This window comes from Phaethon aethereus (genome assembly GCF_964289735.1).
Source record: "Phaethon aethereus genome assembly, chromosome: 1".
Classification (NCBI taxonomy): Eukaryota; Metazoa; Chordata; class Aves; order Phaethontiformes; family Phaethontidae; genus Phaethon; species Phaethon aethereus.
In genome coordinates this window covers 116818478-116829688 of record NC_138575.1, presented here as the reverse complement: position 1 = coordinate 116829688, position 11211 = coordinate 116818478, and the positions used below count along the sequence as shown (strand labels likewise).

The 11211-nt window shown below is 43.4% G+C and overlaps 1 protein-coding gene across 3 annotated transcripts in view; it reads left to right on the top strand.

Moving 5' to 3' along the window:
* Positions 1–10499, top strand: part of TIAM1 (TIAM Rac1 associated GEF 1) — a gene marked incomplete at its 3' end in the record, with an annotated part of 83736 nt that extends 73237 nt beyond the window's left edge. For all 3 annotated transcript variants that reach the window (XM_082003241.1, XM_082003240.1, XM_082003239.1), the window contains 8 exons: positions 1204–1383; positions 1511–1629; positions 3415–3523; positions 5056–5114; positions 6088–6190; positions 6915–7002; positions 7876–8048; positions 10015–10499. In XM_082003241.1, the coding sequence (XP_081859367.1) occupies positions 1204–1383; positions 1511–1629; positions 3415–3523; positions 5056–5114; positions 6088–6190; positions 6915–7002; positions 7876–8048; positions 10015–10499 (1316 nt within the window). The remainder of the gene's footprint in view (positions 1–1203; positions 1384–1510; positions 1630–3414; positions 3524–5055; positions 5115–6087; positions 6191–6914; positions 7003–7875; positions 8049–10014) is intronic.
* Positions 10500–11211: the final 712 nt, after the last annotated feature.

Here is an 11211-nt window from a genome sequence, read left to right as displayed (position 1 = left end):
CTTTTTGTTTCTTTGTTGGTGTTTTGGTTTGGTTTATTTTTTTGCTGTGCACATTTTTTTTTTTTTTTCATTTCTACTTGTAAACTCTTATTGACCATGCTGCAAACAATACTTAACAGCTCTGTGGAATACATGAATAAATGATTTGTTGCTAGTGACATCCATGCTTTCTTTCGGCATCATTTTGTTCGACCTTAATGTTAAGGCCGTAGACTAGGTAGGTTTGGTTGTTCTGTTTACCTCTTTCATTGCTGACTGTATTTATAAATGGCAAATGGTTGTGCTTGACTTATCACACAAACAGAACTTAAAACTTTCTTCCAGAGATAAATCTCTTAAAAAATCCTGGGAGTGTATTTCAAGTGTAATTTGGTGTCCTCAGCTGAGGTGCAGGTGACATTTGGATTTGAAACTCAAGTTGCTTTGTTGAAATCGGATGACTATCTGCAAAAAAACCCCACCCAACCTCAGCAGGGGACATGGCTCTAATAAAAGCAATTGTGTGGAATTGTTCCTGCACTGAATAATTTGTATGTCTAAAAATGCCACCTTCTCCGTATTTCCCTCCCAGTACAAATTTATGTTCTAGTGGGCAGAGCAATAGAGAAAATGGTATTTTTATAAATTCAGTAGCAGTCAGGCAGAAAAGATGACAGCAATCAGGTGTCCAGTCTGCCTTTGCTCCCAATATATGGTGTACTATCATAAGCTTACTGCTTCCTACCTCCTTACTAGCTCTTGATTGTTTTGGTTGTTGTTCAGTACTGCATTTTAAGGTTTAATGAGGTAACAATAACAGGACTTGCCAATATTATAGGTGTACCTGTGGGACTATACTCATGAGTAGTGACTTCTTATAATTATCCAATGTGAGCCTTTTCTTAAAGGAAACAGATGATTAAAACAATTTATTCTGCTCTAAAATAGTTGCAAGGCCAGAAATACTATGGGTAGTGAAATTAAAAACTGCATGTATTGGTATAGTAGGTGGGTTCCTGACTTTAAATCATAAATAGCATATCTGTGGCAAAGTGTCAGTAACTCGAAACCTAAAGTACATAGGTCTAATACTGTGGACCTGATAAATCCACACTTCCTTGCAAAATGTCTCTGGATAAATGAATTTAAAACTGGAAAAGTCACTTTATCAGGGCAGCTGTTATGTTTTTTGATTTATCCAGTTGCTTCATTTTAATCTTCCAGCCAAGACAGACACTGCTTTCAAGGCATTTCTGGATGCTCAGAATCCCCGAAGACAGCACTCCTCCACGCTGGAGTCTTACCTCATCAAACCCATCCAGCGGATACTGAAATACCCTCTCCTGCTGAAGGAGCTCTTTGCTCTGACTGACGTGGACAGTGAAGAACATTATCACCTTGATGGTAAGGAGCTAACCTACGTTGCTCTTCCCTGTTTAACCTCTGATCTGGAACCCTTCTCCCCCTCCTTCCTCTCAGAGGCTTAAAAATACCTTTTGTCTCTTCCCCTATCCCTCTGTCTTTCTTGTAGTGGCCATAAAAACAATGAACAAAGTTGCCAGCCACATTAATGAAATGCAGAAAATCCATGAAGAATATGGGGCAGTGTTTGACCAACTCATAGCAGAACAAACAGGGGAGAAAAAAGAGGTAACAGAATTCAAGAGAAAAAGGCCATTATTTTGGCACCTGTTGTGTGAGTGTTAAATTGTATCAAATATTTATCTTTCATGGTGTCATTTAAGTGGATCCTCATGCAAACAGATTAATCCCAATCCAGTTCAAAAACTGCTCTTCCATGTACAGTTCAGTGAGTGGGACCAATGTAAAGAAGTAGTGGGTTAATTCACCCTCAGTGTTGTGCTTGGGTCAACATCACATCTCAGCATGCAGCTCACTATTTTGAGGTCCGTATCTTGGCTCTCCTTGTTCCATGTAAATAATCTTCCCAGTCTGCGTGGACTGGCATGCTGACCAAGTCTGTACTTAGCTCTTTAACAGCTTTAAAGAGATCAAAATGTGAGCTGCGGTGTGTGAGAAACTCCTGTTTCTCTTTTAGAAATTGTGTTAGTGGGCTTGATATATGAAAGCACCTTGGGCTTTGGTCTAGATGTCTCATATGGCGCATATGCAAACATGCAAAGACCCAGTTGTGTCTCAGTCCTGGATGACCATCTCAGAAACCTGTGGAAGGTGTCTTGGAGCTTCAGACTGAGACCTGGACTCTCCATTTAATGATAAAATGTAGGTCTGCAGTCCAGCAGTGTAGTGGAGGAGAGTGGTGGGCAGTAAGGGGGGAACGAAGTAAGGTCGAGGGGCACTCAAGGAAGAGGTATAGCCACACCAGAGGGCCAATGAGAGCAGTGATGTGGGTGAAGGCTGGAGACAGCCGTGACCATATGAAGTAATGGTAATGGGATTTTGCCAACAGCCAGGATGAAAAACAAACATAAGTGGCATTGGGCTACAAGGTAAAGGAGGTCTGGGTGTGCGTAGTGTTGAGGAAGCTTTGGGTACAAGAGCGGGATAGCAGCAGCAGGGAAGGAGGATCAGATGATGGGCAGAAGGCAGATACTAGGGCTGGTGCTGGCAAACAGTGGTGGAGAGATTGTGTCAGGACATCTGTTGGGAAAGCAATCATGGTTTGGGGTTAATCTGGGAGAGGAAACAGTAAACACATGTCTTAGTGTTGCTTTTGCTATCAGGGAGACCTCGGGTTGTTGTGCTGATGGTATCCATGGCATCCTTTGGCAAAAGTCAGATTTCACTGAGAGGAGAGTGGAGGAATGGGGTAACATGGCCCGTAGACTGGGGATAGCCCCCAATTTGTCACTCTGGGAGACCATAATTCAAAGTGAAAGATCCAGTTGCTGCAATATTAGTAGGCATCTCCCAACAGTTGCTATGAACTCCTTTATTAGTCCATTTCCAGCAATGTGGTTTGAATAGATGAGCCTTTGAGCAAAATCAAGAGCCATAGCAACTGTGGGGAGGAAGTACTTTGACTGCTTCATGTGATCCAGTCTCTAAACTTTACCCCAAACTGTGTGTGCGTGATGGGCTCTATGCTTGAATGTTCAAACAAAATAGAAAGAAACTGGCAGGGAGAAAGATGGACAAAGGAGAAAAAATGCAAGGAAAACAACTGGGTCTTGCCCTGACATCCCACCAAATTACGAGCGCTAGACTCTGAGTTTAACTCCTCCTAATTTATGCTCACCAATTAAGGATTTACATACATCTATTGCCAACTGTCACAGGCTGTTTGCACACGCTTCTAGTCATCTGATTAAGTAGTCCAAAAGTTTGCTTGTGGGCCATTGGTTGGTTTGTTTAGGAATAAAGTTCAAGGAAGTTTTCTTGAACTGAAAATTCAAGTAAGCTTTCTCGAACTGATTACACATTGTGTCTTTGTATGTGTGTTTGTGTTGGCAGGTTGCAGACCTTTCGATGGGAGACTTGCTCTTGCATAATACAGTGATATGGCTGAATCCTCCTGCTTCACTGGGGAAATGGAAGAAGGAACCTGAGCTGGCAGCATTTGGTTTGTATCCTAGTAATTTTATTTTGGATGCCTAAAAGATTGTCAACTTTGCCTTAGCAGATATTTGTGGAAGGTAGTTGAGCATTGCCTTCTGCAAAATTGGCTGGAACCTAAAACCATATTTTGTGTCTGCCGCAATGGTCGAATTCTGTTCTTTGTTGATGTAAATCTGGTGAAGAATTTGGAGATGACTGCTGTAATAGAGCAAGAGTTTCTTAAACCCATATCCAAGGCTATGAACTGACAGCTATATAGAAAGGTGTTTGTCTCTGCAAAGATACCATTTGATGGTCTGATTGATGCCAAGTAACCCCACATCCTGTAGGATGGGGTTGGGCAATTGAAGAGGCTTTGCCTTTTTTCTCCGTGCCTTTTGCCAGAAAGGGCTTTTATATCTAAGCTTAAAGTGCTTAAAAGCTCAGCCAGGACTCCCAGTGAGTTGCTTTGGAGTGGTCTGTCTCCCTCAGAGTAGTCTATCTTGGGTGGTCATACTAGAAGTTGAAACTGCTCTTGGCATAGATCTCAAGTCCTTCCACTGCCTTGGAGTATGGTCCCTTGGAAAGGTACATGATAGTTTATTTTGGCTAAATCATGTATCTCTTACTTTCAGGATTATATCAAGCAATGCAGAGTGTGGTAGGCTTGCTTTATTTGTTCCTAAATTTCTTTACATGCTTTTTCCTTGCTGTTTCTAGAAAGTTTAGGAAGCCAGTGATTTTTATTTTTGTTTTTGTTTTCTACCAAACAGAAAACAAATGAAGACTCTTTCAGCTTTGCTCTGGAAGAGCATATAAAAATTGACTGCTTTCCCGTAAGCTGGGAAGGCACCTGCTCATACCATGAAGCTAAGGGGCCTCAGGAAAGCTGCTAGGAATGTGCAGCAACTTTTACTTACTCCAAAAAGCTTTAAAGTGGCTTCATAAAATGTCCAAAATTAAGCGTCCATGCAATTCAATCATAAGACAAAGGGTGCATTTGAGGCCTGAAGAAAGAGAGCGCAAGGAAAACGGGAGCCTTAAAAGACAAATTCCAGCTCCATGTGGATATTATACGGCAAAATAGGAATCAGATTACACCTTTGCCTGCCAGTGGTGCTCACTTTTTAATTCAGCATAGGCCACTCTCCCATCTGGGACATGTTCGAATTCTGTCCAAGCGCAGTCTCATCTGCTTGACTGGCAGCTCGATGCTGCTCATTTGTCTGAGGTGAACTTAGCCGGGGGGATTCAAGTTTTAAAATTTTTTGTATAGAACTGTTGCTGCTTGAATAGTTGTTCTGATAACTGGTAACTTAAACTGTTAAGTTTCAAGTGACTTTGAAGTAACCTGGTTTTGTGTACTACCCCAAGTGGTTGAGCTTGGATTTTTTGGGAAGAATATGCAAGAGGGCTGGTAGGTTTACTCCTGCCTTCTCTCCCTGACTCAGGTGAGGGCTGTTCGAGGAGTTGAAAGGTCTGTGTGCTTGGGCATAGAGGAGACCCATTCCCAACCTTATTGACTACATGGCTTTTGTTTCTAACTTTCTCCTCTAGTGTTCAAAACTGCTGTGGTCCTTGTATACAAGGATGGTTCCAAACAGAAGAAGAAACTTGTAAGTTGCATGGACTATTTTGGTGATGCTGTGTGCATTTGTGGTGCTACAATCAAGATTTGCTTTCCATAAAGCTGTGGTGCTAGAGTGTGCTTTTGCATACGTGATTCTTGTTCTCTGCCACACAACTGAAGTTTTGAGGAGTGCCGAGTGGCCTGCTGTTTGGCCTGGGGGCAGCGCTCTGCAAGTGTTCGTTTAGTTTATCCTTTGCTGTCTGCTGGACTAGTCATTCCTGTGGCCTGCCATGTCCATGCTATGCTGTGGAGTGGATTTTCATGAAACAAGGTGTCACCTTGAATGTCTGTCTTGTGTTTGGCTCTTTGATCAGTTTATATGAATCAACTATGAGAGCTGATGCCTGTCAACTTTCTTAGTCAAACACAATGCCCTCGCTCCAGTTCTGGCTGTTGCATGCCACTGAGCAAGTGCTGGCTGCTCTTAGCTAAATTAGGTGTGCCTACAGTATGTATCAGGGGATCCTACTGGAGTTTGGGATTAAAAATTAAAGCTAAGCTTGACAGTAAACACATGCCTTGCTGCAGTAGGGAACGCAGTTTATAGTATTACAGAAAATTTTGGATTCCCATGTATGGCATAAACCAAAGTGGGATTTGAAATGCTTATATGGTTGTTTTCTGAAGTCAACTGTCCACAAAATGACTTTGGAGTGACTAAGGCAAAACTTGTGCATGTTTGTCCTCTCACTTGGAGGAGAGAATGCAGCATTGGTCTTGAACGACTTTTGAAGGCATTGATAAGAGCTGATCGGTCTAATGGTTACTTTTGCCTAGAATTTAGCAAGACCTTCATAGTTAGGCACATCAGTGATGCTGGTTACTAAGATGTTGTAGTGAGAGAATAGGAACTGCAACAAGACTCTAGCTGGACATTCTCAGTGCAAAGCAAAGGAGACTTTTGTGTCTGACTGTCCCAAGGTGTCTAATTTCCTAACAGTATTTTGAAATTCTTCCAGGGAGGATCACATAGAGCTTCAATTTATGAAGATTGGGATCCGTTCCGCTTTCGCCACATGATACCTTTAGAAGCACTGCAGGTTCGAGCGTTGGCAAGTGCAGGTAATGTTCCTGCGCATGAATTTGGCAGGGTTCTTAATGCTTAGTCTGGGGATGTTCACGGACCAGTATTTGTCCTTAGCTGTGTACTGGTATGTCCATACCATACATGTGTATGCAGCTTCTGGGGCCTAAGCAAGGAACCCACAACCTTGACATCTGTAATAGCCTTGGAGAGAAATGAAGGGGCAGAAGCTCCAGTTGTGTATCTCCAGCTTGTCAGTACTCTTCTGAAGCCAGTCAGGGTTCTGGAAAAACAGGACAAAGTTGTTAACTCTGGTTTGCTATGTTCCTCTTCTGGACACTAGAAGGAAATCTTGCAGCTGTGAGACAACAGAGCTAGTGAATTTTTGTTCTTGTCATTCATGGCTTCATGTGAAGCTCACTATATTAAAAATTTCAAAATTTAAAACAATTTCCTCCTTTTCTAATGTGAAATGTGACAGTACCCTGAGTAATATCTGAAAAGCTGGTGGGGGTATCATATTTTATGGGACTGAGTATATATATATAATACTACTGGATTTTGGCGAGTTTAAGTGTCTGTTGTTTCATTAGTCACTTGCCCACTTCTGCCTTTCAGCCATGAGTTAATATTATTTGCAGTGTATTATGTGTTATCCCAGATGGTCTTGAACCATTTTTTTCAGGATTATCGAATAAATACTCTAACTGGGGTTAAATATGAGAAAGTGTTGTATGAAGTGCTGCTTGCTTTTCACTTTAGATGCAGAGACCAATGCTGTATGTGAGATTGTCCATGTTAAATCTGAGTCTGAAGGCAGGCCAGAAAGAACGTTTCACCTTTGCTGTAGGTAAGTGCATTTCCATATTTTCAATGGCAGCTACATCTCTGGATCCCAGCTTGTCTATGCCTTTCTTTTAAGGTAGTCTGGGAACAGCCAGTAGGGGAAGTGGAGAGAGGGTGTTAAAACCTTACTTCTGGCAGGCACAATTGTGTAAAATGTATTAAAATAAAGGCATATATTTTATTAGCTTTGCACCTTTTTGGGAATAACGTTATTACAATTTTCCTTTCACAAATTTACATCCAGCTGAACTCTATCATTGGATCTTTATGTCAGGTAGCTGCTCATGTGTCCTGTTCAGCTGGTACCTTTCATGCCACCAAGTTCCAACCTCTGCTCTTAGGGCATTGCCCTTTCCTTAAGGAAACCTTGTCCATCTTTGTTGTGGTAGTTGCCCTGATGTGTTTTAGAGTTCAAATAAGAACTTGGTACACAAGTTCACCAGGGTTTAACAGAGCTGATACCAAGCCAGTTCCTACCACTAGGTAGTAGAGAGTTGCAGGACTTCTGCTTGGTGTGTGTTTACAGGAGACAAACTGAGATTTAAATAGCCACTATAGGTCAACTTGATGTTTACCGGACAAATAGAAGTACGTGGTTGGTACTGGAGGAGAAGGAAGCCTGAAGAGGGGAGAATGGCAAAATGTTTTGTTCAAGAACACTGTATTTGTTTCCTTGGATGTTCATTGCAAGGATTATAGATTTAGCTTTGCTTTGAAAATACGGTATTAAATTGAGCCTTCTCCGGGGGAATTGCATCCCAGTCAGTTTGCACTGTCTTAAATTACCAGAACTGGTCATTATTTATCTCATTTACAGAGAGCTTTTAGCAGTTCCCAAGAGATAACGCTGCCTTTTGTATGCTCACCTATTTTTCAGTTCACCAGAACACAGGAAGGACTTTCTGAAGGCAGTGCACTCGATTCTGCGGGATAAACACAGAAGACAGCTTCTTAAAACCGAAAGTTTGCCCTCATCCCAGCAATATGTTCCTTTCGGTGGAAAAAGATTGTGCGCTCTAAAAGGTGCAAGGCCAGCCATGAACAGGGCAGGTACTGTAGGGCTACAGACTTTCAAGATCCCAGTAACCCCAGCACTATTGTAGGACATGTGGTCGTGTCTGTTACTTGTATATTAGGATTAGCATTCTTTCCTCTGTATGTAAAAACTGCTGGTTTTCCATGCTTCACCTCCTTGAGAGCCTTAAATTGTCTCTATTTACCTTGCTTTGCACTCAAGGCTCAGCCTCAGAGCGGTCCTTCTGGCAAGGAAGGAATGAAATGGGATTCCTGTCAATACCAATTGGCTATGCACTTTAATCTGGAAATGGGTTTCAGCTGAACAAAGCAGAAGCCTGCTGCATATTTCTTAAAAGCATGTACAGAATTTTGAGCTAACCCTAGCACTTTTAAACTAAAATGCAGAAGAAAAATCAGCTCCCCCGAGTGAGTGTCTTGGTTTGAAGAGATAGCTTTGTGTGTCCTCCATTTTAGCCTTTTCAGCTCTGTTGCTAAAGGGCAGGTGCTTCTACTTCTCACATTTTGAGAAGCATGCACTCGATACTGGTATGTTTGCAATGGCCTGTCCTAAACCATGGATTTTCCTTTTCAGTAGACTTCAGGCAAAAGCAATGAAAAAAATCCCAGGGAAAAGCAGGTTTTCATTTTCAGAACACTAGATGATGGAGGGAAGAAACATTTGCTTCCAGCTGAAAAGTACATGGCACCGCTGCGTGTTTTGTTCTGGTCTGTTGGTTTTTGGTTTTTTTCTGCTCATTAGATCCAGCAATGTAGACAACCAGGCTTTCTGTTCCTCTTCTGTAATGGCAGGCCAGACCAATAACATTCGCAGCATGTCTTCTCACTCGGGGTGTTGCTAGCCATCTGCCTCAGAGACACTTAAAATTGTAAGGAGAAGAGTCAAAGGAGGGCCAAAATGCAACTGTTTCACCACAGCACTGCTTCAGTCAGCCTGTGGGGCTAATCTGCTGTAGATGCCAAACCTTCTTTCAGTTTGGCTTGGTGGTGCATTTGCATGATGAATTCTGCAGAGATTAAAATCTCATCTTAGAGTCCAGACCTCTCACTACAGTTAAAATTTGCAACTGCTGAGCTGTTGTACTTAATGCATGTTTGGAGGCTCAGGGATATTAAAATGTAACCCTGCCCCTGAGCTAGAATTTAATAAATAGATACTGCAAGTGCTAAAGATGCTGTTTAGTGGAGGGGGACAAACTATAACCTCGGAGTTCACCTGCTTGCCATGGAGCTACGTGTGTGTGTACACGTAAAGCGCTGGAATGCCTGCAGGTCCTTCAGCTGCAGGATTCATCCCCTGCTTTGCCTCACAAGCCTCTCATGAAGATGTTCCAACACAGAAGATGTGAATTTGCTAATTGGGCCAGTTGCAAAAGCTAGTAGACCAGCTGACGCTGAGTAAGGAACTTCTGAAAGGACTTCTGGTTTGGGGGTTTTCTTTCCCCCCTCCCAGTAGGGAGGGAGTGGGAAAGGGAGTAGCAGAGCCTGGACAGGGAACGTCCTTCCCCTTAAATAACGCAACAATTGCATCTTCAGCACTGAGGTAGCTACTTGGAAACCTGTAGTGTTGCTCTTACCCAAGACAAAGCAATTGCCCGTACCGAGGCGTGAGGCTAGCTGGTTTGCGCGGTGTGCCGACAGCAGGGCACTGCGTGTGAGAAGCTGAGCTGGAACAGATGCACTTTGTGCTGGCTGGCTGCCTGCTTACCGCTTAGGAGGAACAGTAATTGTGGGCCATTATCCCAACTGCGGATCTGAGTAGCAGAAACTCCTTTCAGCTGGAGAGAGACCTGTGCTGAGGAGCTGAGTGAAGTGTGACTTGCCCGCAGGGAGGATGCTGAATGACTAGGTCATTTGTGGGAAGTCTGCCTGCTTTGTGCCTAGAGGTGTTAAATAAAGGGCCCCTGGAAGACTTAACTTTTTAAAGAGAGTTGTACCATGTGTAAAAAGCCTGTGGGGTTTTATCTTTGTGTGTGCACAGTGTCAGCCCCAAGCAAGTCTCTTGGGAGGAGGAGGCGGCGGCTGGCCCGAAACAGGTTTACCATTGACTCAGATGCCGTCTACACCAGCAGCCCTGAAAAAGAGCCCCAGCAGCCCACACACAGTGGGGACACTGACCGCTGGGTAGAGGAACAGTTTGACCTTGCTCAATATGAGGAGCAGGAGGACATCAAGGAAACGGACATCCTCAGCGATGACGATGAGTACTGCGAGGCCATGAGAGGTGTCGTGGCCGACCGAGACCTTCGGGAGCGGCTGCAGGCAGCCTCCATCACGAGCAGCCAGCCGTGCCGGGGAGACCGCCCGCGCCCAGCCATGGACACGCACGCCTCCAGGATGACCCAGCTGAAGAAGCAGGCGGCCTTGTCTGGTATCAATGGCGACGTGGAGGGCCATGGCGAGGAGGTCATCTGGGTTAGGCGTGAAGACTTTGTCCCCAGCAGGAAACTGAACACAGAGCTCTAAACTGGTCCCCTTCCCCATCTGGATGCGTAGGTCTCCCTGTCCCACCCTCCGTTCCTCCCTCCCGCCCCTGCGCACCGCGGAGAGCTGATCCTGATAGTTTGCACACTTGCACACACCATTTCGGCAGCTGAATTGGTCCGAAGCCATGCGGCCACACTTCAGGCAACTGTAAAACGCTTAAAACCTGGAACGGAATAAGCTTAAGGTCCTGTCTTACGTTACCAAGGGCTTTCACACTATTTTATTTATTCTAAAATAATCAGGGGCTGAAATTAAGTACGGGGAGAATATCATCACTGGAAAACAAATTACTCTGGATGTCTTAACCTACGTGCAGCGAACTAGCTTAAACAATAGCACAACGAACAGAGGGTTTTGTAGCCGTCAAACGTCGGTCATAGGTTCATCTCCTTAATGAGGAAACTGTTTTTAACGTGTACAGTTGCAGTATTCTTATTACTTTTCCCTCTTTAAATGTAAAAGATATAAATGTATTTTAGGAATGTGTGAGGGAAGGTTTGGGATTTATGTTGTGTTAAGTCCTCTTGGTCTGTGGCTGGTCTAATTTAATGTCAATGTTGGAAGCTCTAGTTTTACATAATATTATAAAGATGCCAAACTCTTAAAAAGAGATCCAAATTTAACACTTGAAGAAATATTTTTTTGTATTTTACCTGAGATGCGGGAGCACAAAGGGATAAGAGTTTTACAG